Genomic DNA, 24652 nt, shown 5'->3' on the forward strand with positions numbered 1-24652 from the left:
GGTTGGGGTACATTGCATGGCTGGGGGGAGGGGAGGGGCAGTCGTTACACTCTGTCATTAGGACCATGATCAGGCCGAAAGAGACCAGAGGGGGTATAGCAAGACAGCTGGGCCCTGAGAAAATTGGAAAAAAAGAGTGAGAATCATTGATAGGGAGCAACAGAGGCCAGCTTTAAAGAGGAGGTGGAAGACAAACAGGTCAGGAGTGAGGGGGGCAGACACACAGCAGAACAAAGATGAAAAACAGCAAATGAGTGTCTCTCATAGCTGCAGGAGGCAGGAGAGGCTGGAACGAGCAGAAACCCTCGTTGCCCTAGTGGTCCGATGGGCACGAGACCTGAGAGCAGAGACAGGTCACTGAAAGGGCCCCACACCCACCCAGAAAGCGTCACCCAACTATTACTGTGGCCTAAGGCACCCTGGGTGACAACAACTCAGGCCGGCAGAAGGGCCGTGTCAGGCTAGAGTTCCAGGCTGATGCACAGCCTTGCATCAGCGTGGGGACACTAAGAGGAGAGGAGCTTACCTTGGCGTCCTGCTTGGTGAGGAAGTCCACAAAGCCAAAGCCGCGGTGTGATCCCGTCCCACTCATTTTCTTGGGCAGCCTGACAGTCTTAAGCTCCCCAAACGTCCTGGGAAATAGATAAGACACAAGCTCACCTACATAATATATCAGCTTGGGGTAATGCATTTACCTGCTGGTCAGCATAACCTGATTACTCCGTAATCACACATGCCAGTTATTTCACATGGGCCCCCATTGAAGTTCCACAGAACATGTGATGTTTATGGCAAAATTACCTGCTTGTTTCACTGTCGCGGCTAATACGAGTGAGAACCACGACAATCAGCGAAGGACAGACAGAGACCGTTTATTGCATACTGAGGAGAGATCTGATTTAGCACATCGCTAGCCGGCACTAAGGCACTGACACCCCATAGCATATTCGATTAGCCAATCAGAAGGCTGTTTATTGGGCCATGCATAATAATAGCTGCTGCATTGGATTATTTGCGGACAGAATTTCCAAAATTACCAAAACATATAATTCTAAATTGTCGTCCTGGTTGGTCTGTCATCTCCAGTGAGGAACTGCTTTTCTGAGACATGGTTCTTTGTACAGAAAGAGGTGTTTAGAGAATTTCCATTCCTGGGTGGCTGGTACCCTCACAGGGCTCAGGTGTCCTGGCTGCATTTCAGTTGTTAATTTAGGCTGTGTGAAACTTCTGACTCTTATTATTTTCCAGAGTTCCAGAAGTAGAAATTTCACTCTTGCCAGCCGCATAGCATTTACAGAAGCATCTCTGGATTAATTTTTTTTTAAAGTTTAATTTTTATTTCCAAATCAGACCTTTATAGTTTCCTCAAACACTTGCAGGGGACAGACTTGTACTGTAGAAAGGTTAGTAAAGAGCAGAATCCCCCCACTCACCCTAGAGGCATCCCCCCCCCCCATCTCAGCAATCCTGTTAACAAGCTTCCACACTAGGCCACACTCCCTACAGGTCAGATCTTGGCAGGGAAGTGCAGAGTGAGACTGACAGGAAGCATAGAAGTACCAGAGGCAGCCCTCCACCAATGGATACGATGCATCTACTGACTTTAGGCTGTGACATCATCCCTGGGGTGGCTCACATTGCAGGAATATGTTCTGGTACTGGATAGTGCTTGCAGACCCACTTAACAAGAAGGCAGCGGGTGACTGGGGGGGGTCGGGGGGGGGGGGTTGTTTAGACACAGCTTTCAGGATTAACTTTTGTGGGGGACTTTTGTCTGGTTGTTAATCTCAGGAAATGTCATGCTACTACGAGTTGGTGAGGGGGTGTCTGGAATACATACAAGCCACAAGGACAGGATTACAATGGAACAGCACATTAAAAATGCTTCCAATTTAAATGCCTATTGTTAATCTGCACATTCAGACTTCATACAGGCTGTTAAAGAAAAAAAGTCTTTGCATTACAATACTTGAAACTCTCACCAGATAAAATATATTATAAAATAAAAATATAGTAACACAAAACAGAAGAAAACATATTGGAACAGAAAACCTATGAACCAGACACCCGAGACGTTATATCTAGTTATTAATTTAAAAATGACTGATATGTGGATGAGCACATGCCTGACCAGAATAGGCAGTTCGAAGATTGATGAAGGGATGGACAATTTAACATTTTTATTTAACATTTTTCATAAGCTGATAAATCTTTCTGAACTGCATTCATTACAGCTACAATATTTAAAACACACCTGATATAAAATGAATAGTTTTTAAATGACTCAATTCTAATGCATGTCACAAGGGAGGATGCGTTATTGAAATATCAGGCTGCTATAAGGCAACTTATAATTGCACCTACCAGTGTGCGCAAGTAAATCTTAAGAGAAATCTAAGAATCTATTCTTTTTTCATTAGTACGCTGATTATCCCTTGATATCTACTGCTCTCGATCTCTAACCAATTAAAATACTTCACACTTTACATATGTAATTTTACACATTTAACCCCAGATTTTCATTACGTTGTTCATGCCTATTCTGATACATTTTTATTTTTTTGTTTCCTGGGATTGCATATTAAATCTTAAATTCACCCTGTGGGTTAATACCACCCAAACTGTAATTTCTCTCTACTAAAATGCTTAAACTCCTTCAATAACTGAATTGTTACTAGGATCTGTGCTATTTAGAATTTTGTTTGAGAACACACACCTGTTTATATTGTGCCTGGTACTTTTTTAGCAATACATAAATACCATATTCTTTGAAGGAATTCATATAGATGAAAACACTTTAAAGGACATTCTGGTTTAAAGCCTGGAGACCATAGCGTTCCTCTCCAAGGCCTGCTGCACTTTAACCATTAGAATTGGTACACATACCGGAATATCTGTTAGGGATTAAGCCTGGTTGTGTGTAAGGACAGCTGTGTCTCACCCACCAGTACCTAATCCCCAAATTTGCATGCTTGCATTTACTAATTTACAGTTTAATCCTAACACATGCATGTATTTTGATCCGTTATCTATCAAACATACCACAGCATGTCCACTAAAACAACACATACTAGCAAACTCAAAACACTTTCAATTAGATTGAAGATCATATTCAGCCATCACAATCTTATGCACCTTTAAAAAAACGACATTGTTCCATAACTTTCATGCCTGAAATCCAGCAAGACAAACACATACCATCTCTTAAGGCTTTAGCAGGGAGAGCACCACCCCATGGAGGACCACAATGATCTTGCAGCTCTCCCTGCTTCTGCTGTAATTTGCATCCTGCTGCAGCCAATTAAAACCGGTGAGACCATGTTAATTGAATGTAATTGTTTGAAAATGATAGACACAGAATCATGCTTCATTCAAATGGATTTTTAACTGGATTCTCATTAGGACAAGATTGGATTCAGCTACCTTTGGTAGCCTCTTTCATTTACCCACACAAGCACTCTTTCCATGGTGCTGTCTATATAATAAGGGAGAATATTCCAGTTCATCAGATGACTATCTGCATTTTCGCTAATTTGGTGAGTAAAGTTCTGCGCTCTCTCTACCGCACATTCCATAACACGCTTCGATTAGACACTAAATTTCTTTCAGCCGTGTTAATTTTAATACCCTCCCAGGCATTTAAATGGTATGAATAAACTCTTAATACACAAAACTAATACAGTCATCAGGATAGTGAAGCTGAACACAAATAAAGCCCAAGTCAATGTGACAAAAGTCAGCTGCAGACCCTGCAGAATCCAACTGAGCCATTTGCGCTGCTCAGTCTAGCTCATAAAATGCTTTGCTTGATAGGATATTACTTTTAATAGTACACCATTCCAAAAGGGCGAAATGGCTGGGTGGAAAGAGGGAGAGCGAAGTGGGGAGTGGTACAGTCAATATGTGATTTGCGGACAATTGTGATTCCAACATGACATTTCTAAATCAAACAAAATTGTTCCTCAGAGAGAGCAAGGTGAGCAGACCACTACACACACATGCAAGCAGCTCCATCCATCTGTCCTTCAAAAGCAGGGCCAGTGAGATATGTTACAAGAGCGAGGGACATACCAGAATTAAGCTGTCAGGAGAGCAAAACTGAGGGACGGAGGAGGAATTGTGGTCAGGAAGCCTGTTCAGAGTCAATGACGAATGAATGAGTCCCAAAGACTTGGATCACACTCAGGCCAATTGTCAGCAACATGACCAGGCTCAGCCAGGGGGCGCTGGGCTTGGGAAGCATTTGAGGAGCTTGGGAAACAGGAGTGGAGGGTTGGCTGACGCTTTGGCGAGGGTCTAATAAGCTTGCAGGATGTGTGTACCTGGCAGTACAGGCAGGTATATGGGCCAATTCCCGCTTTGGGGGGGGAGGGGAGGGGAGGGGTTCAGGAACAACTGCACTGCCTGAGGCTTGTCAGCACTTCTGAGAACATCTAGCCAACAGCGGGACAGTCTGTGCAGAGAAGAGAGGGCGGGACCCGACCATGGCAGAAAATCCTAGGCAGATTAACTATCTATTTAATGTTTTAAGACTACTAATCAAATTAGGACTTTGAAGTTTCAAACAGCTGGCCAGGTACCTCAACTTTCAGGATGCCAGGGCTGTTCAAATCACGGTCCTCAAGGTCCAAGCCCTGCTGATTATCCAGCTTTCCTTTACCTGTGAGCTGGGTATGAAGTCTCTGTGGCCAGTCAGAATCAGTAATTATTAAACCAACTACCTGGGAGAATTGAAAGCAAAGTCTGGATTTGGATTTGAGGTCCAGATATGAAGATACCTGGACTAAGCTTTTCGGTATGAATAAGCTGTTGTACATAAACAAAATTAAGATAATCTATATACACACAGAGACACAGCTCATGCTGTTGGTCAATGGCTAAGAACGATTAAAAAAAAAAAAACAACACTTAGTGTGCAGTAACACTGCCAAATCACAATGCAGAGCACACAGACATTTTATAAACCCTTTACTGGACTCAGAAAGCACCACTGCCCCCTGCTGGTTCCAATTGGACACTGCAGGCTACCCCCATCCTCTGTAAATCAGTTTTCCTCTTGTTGTTGTCTAGGTGCACCAATTTCTCCATATTAGTGATGACTCACAATCTTTTGTGCAAATCTTTTGCAACTGTGGCTTACAGCTGCAAAGCCAGCATACAGGTTGCATGATCAGAACTAGCATTGAGGGAGACTGGTCCAGAGGTCCATTCAAGGTGTGGCTTACGTAAGCCATACTACTCAATAAATGAACAAACTTTATAACCAGGGATACAGATAACTGGTACGAAAGTATGAATTTGCTGTAAGAAGCGATACATGCACCGATTTCTTGTTATAACAGCGCAGACGCGTACTTATACGTACATTTACGCTGTTATGACAAGAAATGCATTTTAAACTTTATATGGTAAAATGCATGGCAATTTCTTGTCATAGCAAAGGAAACGTACATGATATAAGCAACTCTGCTGTTACAACAAAAAATTGCCTCCTATATTGTTTTACGCAGTACCAGTTAGCAGTGATCCTATTTATAACCAAAAAAAAACTGTTTGGATCAGAAAATCAGGGAAGAATTACCTTTCATATCAGTTTGTGTGTATAATTTAAAAAAAAAAAAAAAAAAACTATTATTAGCCATGAATAAATAAGTGACACCTAAAAATCTGGTGAAAGATGAAAATGAAGATGCAGGATGTAGCGGAGTCCGCCTGCATAAGCTACAGCAAAAACAGGAGCCGCTAGATGGAGGAAAGACCCGCCTCCCGGACCAAGGCCCATTAACCTGCCTCGACACTGCATTGGCTCCATCCATTACCCATCAGGCCCATCAGTGCCGTGTGCAGCCAGGCGTGCCACATAAAGATGACGAAGCATGGCCGCCTCTGCAGCAGGCACCTCCTTCACCAGTCACTCAGGAGGTAGGGAGCGTCATAAACACACCTCTTCAGCATAAATACACACACACACAAGGACGCACAGGAGCAAGGCTCGCCTCCACACAAACAGCTTTGTAATTATATCTTTGTGGGGGCTCTCCATTCATTTCTATGGGGAAAACTCGAATCGCGACAACCTAAACCCCTAACCAGCCGCATCCTTACCCATAAGCGAGCAAACAAAATACGAGACTTTTGGAATTTTTTGTTTTTTGAATGCATTCATAGATCTTTGTGGGCACCTGAAAAATGGTCCCCACAATGTCAAAATAACAGGTTTTTATCATACCGTGGGGGAAATTTGGTCCCCACAATGTAATATAATTATAATCCACACATACACACACACGTTTCTATTCACATTTTTGTGTGAATCGTCCATTCATTTCTATGAGAAGAACCATAATCCCAACAATGACAACCTTAATCCCTACCCAGCCCTAACCTTAACCATAATTAACCAAACAAAATACAAGATTAGTTTTTTGATTGCGGTTACAAATTTTTATAAGTAAAAATGTCTCCATATTGTCGTCCCCCCCCGCCCACACACACACACACACACACACACACACAAACTCCCGTCATGCACCAACCCCCATAGAGTCATTTAATCACTCAGCTGCTTCAAATACAGTTCAGTACAGCCCCACGGCACTATGGGAAATAAGCATAAACAGAATAGCAGCACAGATCTCAGCTGGGTGTGGCCCAAAGCACTATTAAGGTGCTCAGCCACATCATATGCACACCTAAGATCAGTCAATAGTTTGACTAAGCCTGCTTGAAACCATCATTATCTATGATTTAAATGGTAGACACTTTGATCTTACGGTTAATGAGTTGTTCATTGTCCATAGGCCCTTTGCAGGAACTTTTCAGGTACCAGCAACTTCCCTCCACAGGAACTAAGCCCAGTTGTCATTTCTGAACCGTTTTTAATCCCTACTCCAGGGTAGGTACTTTTCGTTTGACTAAGAACTGCTGGGGTGGTGTTTATAGTCATAAGGATTACAGCCATCAGAATCACTCATCAACAAGACAGCAACCCAAAACAAACCTGCAAAATAAGTTGTGTGATTCTCTGCTGAAATTTAACTAAATGCCTCCGGTTTGGAAGCTGTTTTGGAAGCACTATCGAGGAACCCAACGTTCAAAGACGAATTTTAGTTCTCAAACACTGATCTGGTACTCCTTTTGCTTTGTATATTGTAAATTATTTCAGGTATTTACAAAAATAAATGTTATTAATATTACTATAGTAATGTGCAAAACATTAAACCTAGATTCCTGGTAAAGGAATCTGCGGGGAATGTATGCCACACCTTATACATTTACGCTTTTACTCTGTGTCTTCATCACATTTCCCAGGGCAAGAGGTTCTTCCACAGTGCACACAAACAGTAACCCGAGTCCCCCTTGTGGGCTTATCATAGAATTGCAACATACATGGTCATATTCCAAAAACAGAAGCCACTTGCTGTGGCAGCCCAGGTGCATGCAGGGCACCAGAATGGAAAAAATGAAGTGCGGGGGGGCTTACCCAAAGAGCTCTCGCAGCTCCTTAGCTGTGGCCTGGAAGGGGATGTTCCGGACCAGGATCTTGGAGCTGGTCTGCTTTTTGGCCGTCTGTTTCTTTCGGGACCTTGGTGGGACAGACCTGGGGGGAGGGGGGGCAGGGCAAAGGCTCACAGCATGGACAGGCAGGTGGGAGGGGTGGAGTGCAGGAGGTGTGAGTCTGCCAGGCCTACGAGGGGCACCAGCAAGGGCAAGGAGCCCACTTACCTGTTGACCCTTTCGGAAAGCTTCAGCTCCAGCTGGTGCTCATCCACCATGCAGTGCTGGGGGGGGGGGGGGGGGAACTAGTTACAGGTCACACTGAACCAAGACACCTCACCATTACATCTGCAGGGAGCTTACTTGTATACAGGGCAAAACACAACCACTACTCTTAACATGACCATGGAAGACTGAGCAGGTAAAATGTACATAACACAATTTTACAGTACTCACAGCAGAGCACGTTTACAGTCTGTGTATACCTTCATACAAAATCATGCCAATACAAGACATGAATTATCCCATATTTCTTTAGATTGGAAGTGGAAACCCTCCCTGCTGAAGTCTGTCTGCAAATGTCTGCATTCTGCATATTATTTAAGTGGTGAAACTGGTTCGTAGCATTTCCAGTTTAAGCTTCCGGCAGTTTACTGCACACAGCACCAGTCTGTTGCAAGTCAGACTTTAAAGGGGCAAAACGTACCGCCACACCACTGATTTCTTTTATCTTGTTTACCACAATATTTGCTTTTTAAAATGATGTTATAACTGATGAGCTGTTGTTTTCTTCACCAACACTCAAAGATTTCTTTGAGGAAGCGCTAATCTGTTCATTGACCAGTGAATATTCTCGGGTGGAGATTGGCTTCTTGCCCATGCAGCAGCCCATTAAAGACTGAACCGCACTTCCCTGCCACAGTCCCACGGGCCACTAGAGGCCGCTCATGCTCAGTATTGGGCCATGGAACAGTGGTTGAAAAACACTGGCGGTTAAATTGAAAGGCATTAACAGTTTGAACATGCACTTTAAACATTTGTGTCAGCCAACATAAAGAACTAGGTGACACAGAAATGCACAAGAATGACTGATTTCTTCAGTTTATCTTAGGCAGAAGACCAATAAATCATAATGCAGTATTGTCTTTCCCTTGAAAATGTTAAAGACACAATAGTCTTTGATTACTAATATGTCACGTTGAAAATAAATTTACATTAAAAAATTCAACCCAGATGAAGTGGCATTCTGCATTAAACGCACAGCCAATAATGACCCTGGACCAAAGACAGCAGATAGAACTCCGGTACCTGAAGCTGTCTCAGGGCCTTCTGTGCTGCCTTGGGGGTCTTATATTCCACAAAGCCATAGCCCATGGACAGCAGAACACCTAGGAGGTTAACATGGGGGAGGACAGTTACAGCTGTGATTCAGGGCATAATAGCGACCTGTGATCTACAGCACAAAGAGGAACAGACCCGTTTTATCCTTCTTTTTGGAGATGGTACAGCTCCTCACAGGACCACACTTGGAGAAGACCTGTTTATGAACAGAGGAAGAACACAATGAAGGACAGCATGTTTACAGGTTCTGATTAATAAAATATTACATGCCATCCCCATTCTGGATCCACCTCCGCCAAGGTCTCCTCTTTAGTGTGGAAGTTCAGGTTCTTAATGAAGAGTGTGCAGCCTGGCAAACTCTCCTCCTCATCCTCACTACTCTCCTCTTGGGAAGGTCTTTGGTCCTGAGATGGAGGAGCTGAATAATGCAAAACAAATATAAATATGGATGGGAGAAAGATTTTTTTGCCTTTGACCTCATTCCCTTTAACAGTAAGCAAGAAAAGAGTTTTATGAAAATCTTATTATTGGCATTGCAAAACATATTGATTTGCTACATGGATGGTTTACATGCTGACAGGAAAAGAGTAAATCTAGAACAAGCATGAGGAGAGAAATAAAAGCTATGCTCCTTACTGGTGCTAAAACCAGATGACTCTCCCAGGTTAGCGGTAAGTAAAAGAGTTACCTGGGTCAGCTTCTGTGGAAGGCTTCTCAGCCCTGTCCGGTGGAGGTGCCGAAAAGACCCCCATGGGAGCCCATTCCAAATACAGTGGAACATGCTGAAACTGAAGAAAAGGAAGATCTGTGATGCGAGTCAAAGATGTGAAGCACATGACAGAGCCAAAGACTCTAAGAGAGAGAGAGAGCGAGCGAGTGAGTATGAAAGGGTCAAGAGCTGATGTGTAACCAGTGTTAGACCTGCACTGTGAATCTGCTCAGCCAATATGCACGAGCACCCCGATTAAGGGCATCAAATCCACCAAACAAGAGGGAACCATTTTTTAATACAGATTAGAATTAAATTAAAAAGCTCTTTGCTTAACAGCTCTTAAAGCACATTTTTAGCATTCATGATGTTCTATGACCTTGACCTTTCACCTAAAAAGTGCAGGCATATGATAACCATAGATTCCCCTCTCACACATAGCCTGCGGGACACACCTTGGTGTAGGCTAGCCTGGTAAAGGCCTTTTTCGCCTCTGTAGGCTCCAGGAACTCCACGATGGCAGTGAGTCCGGATGGGGGTAGGAGTACACGCCCAAGTGAGCCATGAGTGGAGAAGAGAGCTTCCAGCTCAGCAACCTGGACCCCTGCCGGAAGGTTCTTCACCAGCAGGACCATATTACTACGGGGGCCCGAGGCCTACAAAAGAGAAGCCCAACACAGACACAAGCACAGACACAACTGACGAGATGAGTCCTCAAATGTAGAAGACAGGCAATTCTGTTCAGTAGAATTAGTCTTCTACACAAAACCACTACACGTTAGGCTACTGAAAAGCAAAATCTAACGGAGAATATCAACACCATAATATCACCGCAACCACAATAGACCAAACAGAGAAAATTACATAAAAGAACAGGTGAAAAATCTAATACCAGAGATGTTATTACATATGACAAACCCCTACCTGACTGAAGGAGTCCAGACAGATTTGATTTTCCAGTAGAAACTGCCGTGTTTCCTGGACAATCTGCGTCTCACCCAGGGCCATCCTCACAGCCAGACTGCCCTGAGACTCCTGAAGAGCAGGATGACGTTTAAATTATAGAGGGCATGCTGATGGTTCACTCATGCACAGCCTGCGTAACATGCAACACTTCTGGACTTTAATGTGACTTAAAATGTTTTTCACTCACATGATTGAGAACTTGGCTTTTGGACGTGTTGTACTTCTCAGCAATGACATCTGCTACTGCACTAGTGCCCAGAAACAGCGTGTTCCAGTTGTGGGAGCTGAGAGCACCAGAAAAAAAGACTTTAAAACCAAGGACACCAACATTACTGTTTTCTTAGCGAAAAGTCAACATCAGCATCCCTTCAAAGGCGGCAATGCATTAGCTAGCACGTGCATTGCCATGGAGACAGTACCCACCTGCCACTGGCTGCCTTTTGCTTCGCATCCCTCTGATTTTTGTACGAGGAGTCAGGACCCAAAGGGCCAGAATTCGGGTTCTCCTTCTTCATAGTGGAAGGCATGATGTGTAGCATGCGGCCCTGAGATCACAAGCCACAAGATCACAGACCATGCAGCCTATAGAATTATCATTACTACCATGATCTCATCTACTATCTTGCCAGCAAATAGCTTCATACTACTTACTATCATGTCTATGAGCAATGTTCCATATAAACACTACTCTAATTTGCAAGCTGCCCTGTGAAAGAATACCACAACAGAAATTGGAAAGTATGACAATATTTTGAAGATAGGTCCACCTGGAAAACATGGCCATCCATTTGGGCGAGGGCACGGACGGCATCCTCCGGAATCATGTAGGTGATGAAGGCGAAGCCCTTGGGTTTCTTGGTCAAGCTGTCAATGGGGAAGTGGATCTCTGACAGGGAGCCTTAGAAATACAAGGTTACGGGGACGGACGGAAAACATTACGTCTTAAACACTGCAGGACAAAACATCTCACCATTACTACCACATCATGGCGACACATTGCATGATTAGGATGATTTTCTGTATAAAAGTTGTTAACTGAAGCAATTCACAAAGACAACAATTAACACAACACAATGGTTACCATGGCAACACACCATACTTAGTGAAGATGTCAGACAGCTCCTGCTCGGTGCAGGTGTACGGCAGGTTCCGGATGAAAAGCCTGCCTGACTCGGACACATCTTCCTCTTCCTCATCCTCCCTTAGCTCCCGCTGGAAGCTGCGCTGCTGGGCATGTGTAGTCCCTGGCCGAGCCGCTTTCTTGCTGGAGCTGGTGCAGAACACCTCGATGTAGCGCCCTCCTGGGGATGCAGGCAGTCATTCCACAGTTAGGGCACCAGAGAATTCTGCTACCAGCTACATTGCCCGTCATCACCATGTGTACAATCTGATATTATCTTTTGCTAATGAAACACAAAGTCTTGCGGAACCAAGGAACACAGGGAGCTGAGGACCAAGCTTCCGAAAAGCGTTTTCCTATTAATATTCATAATAGGCTGGAGTAAATTTTCAGCAGGCATCCTCTGACTTATGGTAGAAGAACCTCATTCTGAATACTGCAGTCATCCTACCTGGTAATGCATCAACATCCAGGAATAAAAGGTCCTCACTACCAGTGTTTCCCCTACCATTATATTAACGGGGTGCTGCACCCCCCCCCCCAACGGCACCTCCGACCCCCCCTTGTAGAACAGGTCAATACTAAACTAAATAGCCTTATTTACACAACAGCTTGTCATTTATATTTTATATATATATATATATATATATATATATATATATATATATATATATATATATATATATATATATATATATATATATATATATATATATATATATATATATATATATATAAAATAAAAGAAATGTTCTGATGCTTAGGTCAGTTATATTATAAATATATGATATATATTTATTATAAACACATGAACACCATGAATCCTGTCAGTGTGCGTCTGAAAAAGAATTTTTAAAAGCATGCTTTGCAGTAGGAAATGTTCACTTGAAACTACAGATTAAATTAATTCCAAACAAAGCCATTGTCATTAAATATTTAACAACTATACTACATGGAAACTGGCTAGACTTTACCAACAAGTGTTATTCCTAAACAATGACATTAACTCCTGGAAGAGAAGGGTTATTCTTGGGTCTTGCATACTAGCGATATTTACAATGCCAGATATTTAAATGACAGGACACAGCTATGCTTCCCTTATATGCCATCAGTCAAATATGTTCCCACCCTTTACACAATCTTCAGTTCACAATTTAATACTCTTACATCCAATTTTGTAGATATAAATAAAATGCTGTGTCCAGTTTTGAAGCTATACAAGACAGGATTTGTCACAGCGTATTTTCGGACCGCGCATTTGATCCTGCACAATAACTAATAAATAACTAGCAAAATTACTTGTTCATCCTCCATCATTTTTTTGGTGGTGGTGCTACTTTCTCACGTGTGAAGTTTAACCTATAAGCTTTTTGTATCTGCCATGCTTATTTAGCATGAAGGTCTAAGTTCCTGTTGCGCGGTGGAAAAGCAACACATGAAAGTGGCCAGAAGCTACAAAAGTTTCCAGTTGTGATGACCCAGGAGCTGGGAACCAGGAACTAAGTTCCTGAACTTCAGTAGGAAAGTGCCCATATTACATCCTTGCTAAAGTCACAAATCTGGGGTCACCCACCCATGTAGTCTTTGTTCTTGAGAAGGGCCTTTGTAACCTCCTCCTGAGAGCGTAGGTCTACATACACATAGCCTAACCACAAAAAGACAAGACAGACAAAATCAATGTTTAATGACAATGGATGCTTTTTAAAGATGATTATTATTAGAAACAATACTAATTATAGTTCTATTTATTTTTTTCCATGTCTGTTAAGGCTATAACACAAATGACAACTAACTAAAACACAAAAATTATTAATAATAAAACCAAAATAATAGATTTATAGGGGGCAAGATGGTGTTTTCTAATGTGAATAAGGATATTAGGATACATAAATACGTAACCTGTCATATCGCCTTTGCTGTTCCTCACAATACGGATGGCAACAGGTTTCAGCGGAGTCATGAACTCTCGTACTTGTTGCTTGAAAAAGCAAAGAGCCAATTAACCATCACCAAACCTCTTGTGACCAAGTGAGACATGATTGCGGACTAAACAACATTTTAAGTCAACCAGATATTCTATGCTAGCTATGTCATTAAGTTAGCATTTCTATAAAACTACCTGAAAAGGCACCTGATTAAATATGCAGAGAAGCCACTATACAGAGGTCAGACACTTAAAAGACAAATAAGCTCTTAGTCCCTTAGCAACCCCACTCGACCACTCACCTCCTTGACATTGAAAGGAGTACCACGAAGCTTAACTGTAAAATCCGTAGCGGGCTCCATCTAAAGGGAAAAGAATGGCGTAAGGAATGAAGGCATCACACTGACATCACACCAATCTACATGAGAAAAGTACATAGTGCCCTACTGAGTACTCAATTAACATTTTATGCTCAACGTCCACCAAAAGTGGTACTCTAAGATCAGCCCACAGATGAGGAGTACTTCCGTTCAACATTTGATCATGAAAAGTTTTCATTTCCCGAACATTTTACTAGAAGGTTCTACGTATGATCTCTCATGTCAGGCAGAGTCCATGTCTTTTCAGTTCCCTTGAAGTCCAATTATACCAGAGGTGCATTACACAGTGTTTTACCTTAATGGGTGTCATGCTAACAAAATGCTAAATAAGTTAAATATGTGAAATTATCAAGTTCAATGAAGCGTATGAATGTTAGTACAGGGAAGATCAACATTTATAACTGCAACCTAATATTTTACACATTTAAATACCTAACATCCTTTAGTTTTTTTTAACGAGACCATCGGCAGTCTTGTATATTTTGACTGGAACAGATACTCACTTGCTTTTTGTCCATCTTGCCATGCTTGCCCTTCTCTTTGTGGGCATGAACTGTATCTCTGTTGCCACGTTCATAAGCACTGTCAGTGCGTTGGCTGACAGCGGACCCCCCCATATCTCCATCATCACCCTCATGCTCATGCTCATTCACGATCGCCACCTTAGAGCGCAGATACTCCATGTCAGAGAGCCCAGTCTTCAGGGTATCTGTGGCAGAATCTGAGCAGGAATTACACAGGATCACTCAGAGTGGAGAACAAAAACACGACTTACAATGCACGAAAAAACTGTACCAAAACTGGCATAGTACATACAGAACTGTAATGCGTTTATGGACTATTCTTTGATGTAACACATACACCGTAGAGCCAAAACATTATGATCATCTGCCTAATGTACTGCTGCCACCAAAACAGCTTTGACCGACAAGGCATAGATTCAGCAAGACCTCTGAAGGTGTTATGTGGCATCTGCCATCAAGATATCAGAAGCAGATCCCTAAAGTCCCTTAAGTTGCGAGGTGGAGCCTCAGGACACCTCAGGTCAGACTTGCTTACTGCACATCCCAGGATTCAGGATTCAAAAGAATTCAGATCTGTGGAATCTGGTGGCCACGGAAACACCGTGAACTCTTCATCAGCTCCGACAACCATTCCTGAACCGCTTATGCAGTATGGCAGAGCACTTTATCCCACTGACAGATGCGTCTGCCATCTGCGAATACCATTGTCACGAACAGGTGCATGTGGTCTGCAACAATGTCATGATAGGTGTCATGTATCAAAGTACCCTTCACATGAATGGCTAGACCCAAAGTTTCCCAGCAGAACATTGCCCACAGCATCACATTTCCTCCACCAGCATGTCTTTCTAAAGTGCATCGTGGAGCTATCTGTTCCCCGGGGAAATGACACACACATACCCGCCTGTCCATATGATGTCAAAGAAAACAGGACACATCACACCAGACAACCTTCTTCCGCTGGTCCACGGTCCAGTCCTGATGATCACATTCCCATTGCACACAGTTCCGCTGGTGGAGAGCATGGACACTCTGACCAGTCTGCTGTCTGCAGCCCCATACGCAGCAGGGTGTGATGGACTGTGTGTTGTGATTCGGCTATTTCATGCGCAGCAATATTCCATCAGTTGCCCCACAGTTGCCCAACCCTTCTGCCACTCGGTACCAGGCAGGACAGCCTCCGCTGCCCCTGAGCATCAGTGAGCCTTGGGCACCCAACAGCCTGTCACTGGTTTGTGGATTTTCCCTTGTCCAACCACGGTTGATAGGTACTGACCACCAATGGCACCTCAGAAGCCTTGCTGTTATGGAGAAGCTCTGACCCAGTCGTCTGGCCGTGCCAATTTGTCCCTTGTAAATCATTTGTTCTTCACACTTACCCATTTCTCCAGCATTTAACTCATCTCCTATGAAAACTGGTTGTTCACTTGCCATTTAATATAATCCAGATGAATGCTTCTAAGTGTGTTTGATTGTATGTATGTTATTTATGTGATTATGGAGGCAGCATTTGTTGTGCTTGTGAAAACCACTTGCATAGTAACAAAAATCCTTGATCATTGACCTCCGCTCAGCTTGCTGAGGTTTCCTCTGGGGAATTTCCTCTCATAGCCCAAAGTCAAATGTAGGTAATTCAGGTCCAGAGAGTATAAGTCCAGACCAAGGTTTTGTTTCAATCAACAAGCTGAGTTTAAATAATCACAGAGTATTCAAGCGGTTGGTTGAAACAAAATTTTGGTCAAGCAACAACTATTCTCTGGACCAGAAATACTCACCTCTGCCCAAAGTTGGTTCTCAAACTCAGTCCTGGGGACCCTCTGCCCTGCTTGTTTTCCTGCTATCCCTGCCCCACACACAAGTCCCAGCTATCTTTCAGCTTCTGATTGACTGAACACACCTGATCCAGGTAATCATCAGTGTGTAGGGCAGGGATAGCTGGAAAATAAGCAGGGCAGCGGGGCCCAAGGACCGACTTTGAGATGCACTGGCCCAAAGGCACATAGATCTGCAGCTCAAAATTACTCATAGCAAGTGATTCAAATATGTAGTACCAGTCAATAAAGATCAAAAATTTTGTTGTGCAGTGCCTTGGAAAAAGTTTTTCTTCCCCTTGAATATGCCCTAGTTCCTCCTGACCCCATCAAAGTGTCCTTGAGCAAGACGCTGAACCCCAAATTGCTCCTGGTGAGCAGGTTGGCACCTTGCATGGCAGCCTCCGCTACCGGTGTATGAATGTGTGTATGAATGGGTGAATGTGAGGCATAAAATGTAAAGCGCTTTGAGTACTCGTAGGTGTAGAAAAGCGCTGTATAAAATGCAGTCCATTTACCTTGAAGTTTTCCACATTTTGTCAAATTACAACCACAAACTTTAAATGTATTTATTGGGCTTTTATGTGATAGACCAACACAAAGTAGCGCATGATTGTGAAGTGGAAAGAAAATGAGAAATGGTTTCCCAAATAAAAATCTTAAAAGTGTGGCTTTGTGTTCAGCCCCCTGAACTCTGATACCCTTAAATAAAATCCAGTGCAACCAATTGCCTTCAGAAGTCACCTAATTAGTAATTAGAGTCCACCTGTGTGTAATTTATTCTCAGTATAAATACGGCTGTTCAGTAAAGGCCTCAGAGGTTTGTTAGAGAACAATAGTGAACAAACAGCAACAGGAAGACCAAGGGGCGGGATCGGGCGACGTTTAAAGCAGGGTTAGGTTATAAAAAATATCCCAAGCTTTGAACATCACATGGAGCACTAGTCAATCCATCATCCAAAAATGGAAAGAGTATGGCACAACTGCCCATCATCATTCTGGAGAAGCTGCAGAGATCCACAGCTCAGGTGGGATTATCTGTCCACAGGACAACTATTAGTTGTCTACTCCACAAATCTGGCCTTTATAGAAAAGTGGCAAGAAGAAAGACATTTCTGAAAGAAAGCCATAAGAAGTCCCATTTGCAGTTCCCATCCACAAGCCATGTAGGGGACACAGCAAACATGTGGAAGAAGGTGCTCTGGCACTAAATGCAAAATGCTTGGCCTTAAATGCAAAACGTTATGTTTGGCGTAAAACTAACACTGTACATCACCCCTGATCACACCATCCCCACTGGGAAACATGGTGGTGGCAGCATCATGCTGTGGGGATGCTTTTCTTCAGTAGGGCCCGGGACACTAATCAGAGCTAATGGGAAGAAGGATGGAGCTAAACACAAGACAATCCTGGAAGAAAACATTTTAGAGGCTGCAAAAGACTTGAGACTGTCCAGCAGGACAATGACCTTAAACATACAGCAAGAGGTACAATGGAATGGTTTAGATCAAAGCATATTCATATATTAGAATGGCCCAGTCAAAGTCCACACCTAAATCTAATTGAGAATCTGTGGCAAGACTTGGAAATTGCTGTTCACAGATACTTTCCATCCAGACAAACTGAACTTGAGCTACTTTCCAAAGCACTTCACGATTATGCGCTACTTTGTGTTGGTCTATCATATAAAATCCCAGTAAAATACATTTAAGTTTGTGGTTGTAACGTGACAAGAATTCAGGGGTATGAATACTTTTTCAAGGCACTGTACATCAATCTGGTTAATAACACTTACTTTGAATCCCCTCATCCTCTTGGTCTTCATCTTGGCTAAGATCTTCAGACTCACTGGAGTCAAAGTTCAGGTAGTCATCTTTAGTAGCTTTTGGCTTTTTCTTCTCCTCGCTTGCAGTGCTGGTATCAGCCAGCTTTGGAAGGCTGTCATTGGCCCATGTGGGGCCTTGGGCTCGGTTCTGGTGTACAGCAAGGAACTCCTGAAAGCCCTGGTCCTGCTCTAGCTGCAGGGGTGTTGGGGAAAATTCACCAGAGTTACACCATTAGACAGGTGTAATACTGTAATGCTGTGTTGAAACTATCATTTACATCAGACAGCAAATAATGGCTGTTAGTATAAAGGGTGAAAAAAACTATTAAAATCCAGCTGCCTTCTTGAAAGATAAAAGCTTACTGTTAGAAAATATCATGCTTAAATTCATAATTTACCCAAATTAGAAATGACCTACCTCTCCAACAACAGTTACAATTTCTTGTTTTTTCTTTTTCTTCTTATTATTCTTCTGTTTCTCCTAAGAGGGCAAATGTGAGCAGTTTCTAAAGTTCAATAGCAAGGCCAAGTGGCAGAATGTACATTTAAGTTCACCATAGTCACTGATATGGTATTAAATCCTGCTCACACACAATAACAGCATACCTTTATGCATGTCCTGCTCACAAAGTTTTAACAATGTCAATGTCCAACTAACACCCAGTGTATGGTAGGCTATAGAGCTGCAAAATTATTCGCAAAAAAAAAACGCAATCATTTCTAAATTACAATCGTTCTTCTGCATTGTATTACATCAGCTGGATCAAAACAAATGCTCCTACTTTTCCCTAGAGTCTCAAGTGTTCCAGAATTCTGCATTCTCTTTAAAGGTCGCTTTCCAAGTATACACTTCAAGAAGGTACCAAAAATACAGTACTTCAAGGTGTTGGCTTTTCATTGCCGTAAAAACTGGTACTGGCACAGAATGACATCAGAGTGCAAGGTGGGGTACTTTGTACTGAATTTGAAAAATGGCTGTAGTATTTTATAGGGCTGGCCGATGTGCAATATTAATACTCACATGTTGTGCATGTGCAATTCTTATGTCAGTCAGCTAGATTAAGATCAGTTTTTTTCTAACTTTCACTTCTGTATACGGACATTATAACACAGGGAGGTTCAGTTTTACTAAAACATTTTTACTTTATATTAGGAAAAAAAAAAGTTTTATTTTAATTATTATTCCTTTTCAATATTATCTAGCATATGTTTAAAATCAGTTTAAAGTTTACCTACGCTGCTTATTATTAATAATAATAACTATGTTATCTCATTTATCATTGTTTTCTGAGTTTGCAACTGTTTTCAATACGCTGGGTGTATTGGGCTTCAGAGGCAGACTATTGCATAATCGTTAGACAAAGAAAGCGTTTCAAGTCCCACCCCAAAGTACCAAAAAAGTACCCCACTGGAACTTTTGGTACTAGAATGATTGGTATGGCTGTTTTGGTTACCCTAATTGAATGACCTATTGAGCATTTCATTTCTGTTGTCAGAAGTTGAAATGCTGGTCCTGGATCAATCATATGTTTGGCACAGTCATGTTTCGTTGTTTTTCATTTTGAGGTTTAATGAGTGTAATTAATGTTTCAATAAAAAAAATATATTACAGAGTATCATGGTCTCAATTTTAAGCAAAAGAATCCCTATTCACATTTTGTTTTCAGAATCGTGCAGCCCTAGTATGACATGCGTACATCCTTCTAATATACACCACACTACTTGTCAATTGCAAGATAAGGGGCCCAGTCTTGAGCTCCTTCACCTCATGCTCCTTGTTGTTGGTTGGGGGTGGGTGGGTGTGTTTGCTCCAAGCCCTAGCCTTGGTAGGATCCCCAAAAGACTTGCACCATTCCACCTGAAAAAATAAAGCAACCTCCAACTTAGTAGGGTAGCTAATGAAAAGAGAATTATGATATTTTCATCTTGTGGATAGAATCATGATGTAATAGTGTATGAGTGCAAATGTAATGCTCCTACCGTCACCCTGGAGGTGTCCACAAAGCTCTTGTTAAAGTGTTTAAGCGCCCTATCTGCCTCCTCTTCTGATTTGAAGCCCACAAATCCAAACTTGCGGAACTTTCCCTCTTTCGTAAACTTCAGAGAGCAATCGGTCAGGCTGCCAAAGGCATCGAACATACCACGAAACCGCTCCTCCTTCATCTGCCAATATAATCACAATTAATTGGCTTCGGTCAGTCGTCAACCATCCTCTTATTATCGAACACAAAATATATATGACCGACACATTACACATTACGATACACATTAAGTAGCGCGACACAAATAGTTTAACAGACCAAGGGTTCCCTAGTGGTATTAACACGCGTTATTTAGTTATAACTATTTATACTGCACTGTTAAAACATCGATGTGGGCATAAAAATATTATAAAATTATTTCTATCTTTGGCACACGATATTTTTCTGTTCTGATATGAGCTCCAAACACTTATTTATAAAAGTAACAAACATACTAACCCCGTTCGGGAGATTCTTCACTATTAATCTAGACATTGCCTATTATTATAAAGCGTGTCGGTAAAGTAAAACAAAAATGAAAACACTTTAAAATAAAAGCATGAGGATTTCAGCAAGCCGCCATCTTGTCATGTCGATACGTGATGACGTACAATGATTATGCACACATCATTACGCCGAAAAGCGTCGCGTTTGTAGTTTTTCTCCGTTGTGTGGCGCATATCAATACTGTCTGATTTACAGGCTTTGCTACAATGTCCTTTATCTATATCGGCTTTCATGCATTATAATTAAGTGTCGATTGTTCTGTAGTGTAGTGAGAACAGGTGAAAGTCGCACAAAACATACTGAGGCAACTGTATAGGAGAGTTTTACTGGCATGTAGTCACAGCTGCACTTTTTATCCACGAGAAGGCGCAAAAGGCCACAAAATATATGCGCACATCAAAGAGAAATTTTCCTGAGATTGATATAGATCCTCGGTCAGACAATGAACAAGCTTGTTACTGATGGATTTCAGCGTTGTTAGCAATGTTTTCTCTACCACAAACTACAATTAGTCCAGTTCGAATATAATCGTAGATCGATTTGGCTTTCTTTATTAATGCTGCCTGAGCTGTGTTGTTCTCCCAGCAGACCATAGCGTAGAACAACATGACGGCCACAATGGACTGATAGAAATTTTCTAGCAGCCTACTGATCAAATTGAGATATCTGAACCTCCAGTTCCTGTCTCTGGATGATGACCAGTATTAAATGTAAAGTGCATTGTGACAATGACTGTTGTTAAAAGCGCTATATAAATAAAGTTTAATTGAATTGAATCAAAAAATGCACAAGATTTAGAAATCACACTCTATAGGCACCACCAGTATCATCCAGCACTAATGCTGAATTCCTTTCCTCCTCTATAGCATAGTCTGAAAACTGTATTCCCAGTTTACTTCCACTGACGTGCTACTTCCTACTCTTCAGTGACAGGCCAAGTAAGATACCACCACACACACACACACAAACAAACACATATCAATGTATATTCAGAGATTAATAAATGTACTTTTCTTTTTATTTATGTTCACAGACCTGTACCTGGTTCCACAGGCTCCAACTTTTGCTGATCACCTGTTTTCCTTTAGCATCCAAATTGTCATGTAAGTTGTTATTTTCAATGTCTTGCATTTGACACTTGGTCTCCGTGCACACGTAAATTCGTTAATGTTTTTTTTTGTAATTATTGCATGATGCATTATTATTTAAAAAAAATACAAATGATATTGAATTAAACTATTTATTCCACGCAAGCTTGTCACAATGTTTTTGAATATTTTTACATTTTTTATATGACTGGAGTTTTTGTAATAAATAAAAAATGTTATGTGTTCTCTGGATGAGATTGAAATGCAGAAATGTAAAAAAATAAATAGACTGTTTTGAAGACGAGAAATGTGTGGGGATTTATTTGGGCCATGTTTGGCCCAGGTATAGCTGAAAAAAATTATTCACCAATCACAGACCAGGGCCAGATGAGCCCCAGATGTAATGAGTTACGGATCTGGGCCAGAGCCACACCACATATCGTAGCATTAATAACTGTATTGGGCCAGTACTGGCCAAGGTCTGTTCCTGATCCCCAATCTAAATCTGTTCCGGTATTGGACCGTTGGAAAGTCCTGGGTGCAGACCTGTTTTGCAGATCTGCACCAAATTCTATCCAATATCTGGCCCAGATCTGGCACAGACACCTTTTGCTGTCTGGGAAGGTCTTCAATGGCAGGTTTTGAGGCCCCTAAAAGTTCTGGACCCCCTGAATCTGTCATCCATGACCCTTCTATGCCCCTGACCCCTAATATGATTGACCTGGACTACAACAATACCGTTTCATGTCACCTGTAAAAAGACCATCACCATCCAGTATACCAGGGAGTCCTTAACTGGCCAGAACCCCACCAAGCAAGCCTGAGGCGACAGTGGCAAGGAAAAACTCCCTCTAGCAGGAAGACACCTTGAGAGGAACCTAAACTCGGAAGGGGACCCTATCCTCCTCTGGGCGACCGGGGAGCATGAAACTGCATTCATACTGAGATGCATTAGAGTTCACATAGTTATGAAGTCCGACAGGGCATCAGATGGAAATAAAGGTCAAGCAGCAAGTTTCAAGACCAGGGTACAGGTGCATTCTGTGTCTCAAAATGGGATTGTATGCATGTGATACAACTTGTTACCTGCAGGAGATGATGGGGGCTTGACTTCAACTTGACTAGAATCAGCGGAGGGAATGGAACAAAATCTATGGGACACAGTTCAAAGAAATAGGAGACATTTAGCTACTCAAAAAAACTCAGTAACACTGCTGCAAAAATGAGAATCTGAATTTGAAATGAACGAAAAGTAAGAAACTGAAAAAAGGGGGAAAATACACTTATTGTTTCACTTCATAGATAAAATACACTTCAAATCTAAATAAACATATTTATTCAAATACTATCAAAGTTAAATCTGAAAAAGATTTTATACTAACACTAGCAATAAATGTTATGCTAACATTTAACTAAACGAAGTTTCCTGATTTTTCCAAAAAACGTGTAAACAGGGTCTCATCAACTGGGCCTGCTAAGTTTAAGTAACTTTATGTTTGCATGCTAACCAGATGAATGAACTGGAAGACACAAACAGGCTTGTAATGACCTTAGATAATATTTACTGCGAAGTTGTTGACACTGTACCTAAAATTAGAATTTTACACAGACGTACAAAAATACTGCCGGCATCTCATTCCACCTAACATCCACGTGAACGGAGATATTCACCAATTCTGAAAACAAGCTTTCACCACAATCGCCAATTCTTACTTTAAGCCTACTTTCGCGTTAGTTATGTTTTTTAATCACATGGATAGGACTATCAGCTATATAGCTGTTAGCTCACCTGTTAGCCAGTCTGACTAAAACGTCTAAGGTTGTCATAATGTCAGTCAGTGTAAACTAAGTTAGAAAACTTAATGTTTGATAGAAATATTTAACAGACTAACATGATGTTAATCTTAATATAGTTTTATCATGCACTTACCAAGAACCACAAGCAGATCTTCACTGGTTGTTGTGTGACTCTTCAGTTAACTCTTACTGAGATTTAAAAAAGCACGGGTCCAGTCTGTGCTGCTGCCCCGGATCAGATGCGGACCTTTCTGACAGACTGTCAGTCAGTCAGTATATAGTCAAATATGCTGCAAAGCTGGCGCAGAGGTGCATAGTGAGTGTGACTGCTACACGAATCTGGTGATTCGAAGACGGATCAAGCACAGAGGGAATTGCTGTCTTGGTTCTGTCTAACAAAATCTACCAGGAGGCACCAACCGCCCCTGTCAGATTTGTTTTTCTGTGCTGTGAATGTTCAGAGACTTCCCTCCAGCAGTGCAATACAGAGATTTTTCTAAATAGTGTAGGGCCAGGTCAAAACCTAATACAACGAAGGGAATCTCTTCTGCAGGCCTTTTACAGATAATCCGATTGCAAAGTCTTTTTTTAACTGCCTCACCACTCTTTAACTTCAAACTGGTTCCTTGCCAAAAAAAGGAAATGTAATACATGCCTAATTAAAATAAAGCTGAGTCATCCGTACAACATGCTAGTCTAGCCATGTCCGTCCAAGGTGACTGCCACTGCTGCTCTCTTGCAGTTTCCTGAGGACTGGCAGAATTAAATGTGAGAGCCGACGGATGACAAGTCTATGCACCCTCACCCTGAATGTATAGACTTTGGTTTTGCTGCAAGGCAGAGCTGAGGTAGCTTGGTGATAGCTATCTTATCGGTTTACACCAGGGTTCCCCAATTCCAGTGCTGGAGGTCCAGTCTACAACACAGTTTGTTGATTTCCCTGCTCAGACGTACCTAGTAAACCTAGTAATTGGCTGTTTAAGATGTATTTAAACTGGGAAATGCAAGCTGTGTTGGATTCTGGCCCTCAATGACAAGAATTGGGGAACCCTGCTTTACACCATATGTCTGTACACCTAAGGCAACAATGGAGCCTTACAACAAGGTAGCTTTCTCAGAGAGAAACCCACAGTGTTCACTCA

At 42.0% G+C, this 24652-nt stretch overlaps 1 protein-coding gene across 2 annotated transcripts in view; it reads right to left on the reverse strand.

Moving 5' to 3' along the window:
- rbm19 (RNA binding motif protein 19) overlaps nucleotides 1–24084 on the reverse strand; it is a 40853-nt gene extending 16769 nt beyond the window's left edge. The window contains exons 1-23 of one of the 2 annotated variants that reach the window (XM_048995595.1): nucleotides 23644–24084; nucleotides 22800–22864; nucleotides 20078–20260; nucleotides 19863–19955; nucleotides 18516–18578; nucleotides 18068–18290; nucleotides 14441–14658; nucleotides 13860–13919; nucleotides 13533–13611; nucleotides 13207–13278; nucleotides 11608–11814; nucleotides 11281–11411; nucleotides 10937–11058; nucleotides 10701–10797; nucleotides 10472–10582; nucleotides 10003–10203; nucleotides 9527–9626; nucleotides 9129–9256; nucleotides 8974–9034; nucleotides 8806–8885; nucleotides 7726–7781; nucleotides 7484–7600; nucleotides 527–632 (exon numbers count right to left, since the gene is read on the reverse strand). In XM_048995595.1, the coding sequence (XP_048851552.1) occupies nucleotides 527–632; nucleotides 7484–7600; nucleotides 7726–7781; nucleotides 8806–8885; nucleotides 8974–9034; nucleotides 9129–9256; nucleotides 9527–9626; nucleotides 10003–10203; nucleotides 10472–10582; nucleotides 10701–10797; nucleotides 10937–11058; nucleotides 11281–11411; nucleotides 11608–11814; nucleotides 13207–13278; nucleotides 13533–13611; nucleotides 13860–13919; nucleotides 14441–14658; nucleotides 18068–18290; nucleotides 18516–18578; nucleotides 19863–19955; nucleotides 20078–20260 (2508 nt within the window). In that variant the 5' untranslated portion in view covers nucleotides 22800–22864; nucleotides 23644–24084. Of the gene's footprint in view, nucleotides 1–526; nucleotides 633–7483; nucleotides 7601–7725; nucleotides 7782–8805; nucleotides 8886–8973; nucleotides 9035–9128; nucleotides 9257–9526; nucleotides 9627–10002; nucleotides 10204–10471; nucleotides 10583–10700; nucleotides 10798–10936; nucleotides 11059–11280; nucleotides 11412–11607; nucleotides 11815–13206; nucleotides 13279–13532; nucleotides 13612–13859; nucleotides 13920–14440; nucleotides 14659–18067; nucleotides 18291–18515; nucleotides 18579–19862; nucleotides 19956–20077; nucleotides 20261–20577; nucleotides 20731–22799; nucleotides 22865–23643 lie in introns of those variants that run through there. The other variant, XM_048995586.1, reaches the window with a different exon arrangement.
- Between the last annotated feature and the right edge of the window lie 568 nt (nucleotides 24085–24652).

Source organism: Brienomyrus brachyistius, chromosome 2 (assembly GCF_023856365.1).
Source record: "Brienomyrus brachyistius isolate T26 chromosome 2, BBRACH_0.4, whole genome shotgun sequence".
In the NCBI taxonomy this organism is placed as follows: Eukaryota; Metazoa; Chordata; class Actinopteri; order Osteoglossiformes; family Mormyridae; genus Brienomyrus; species Brienomyrus brachyistius.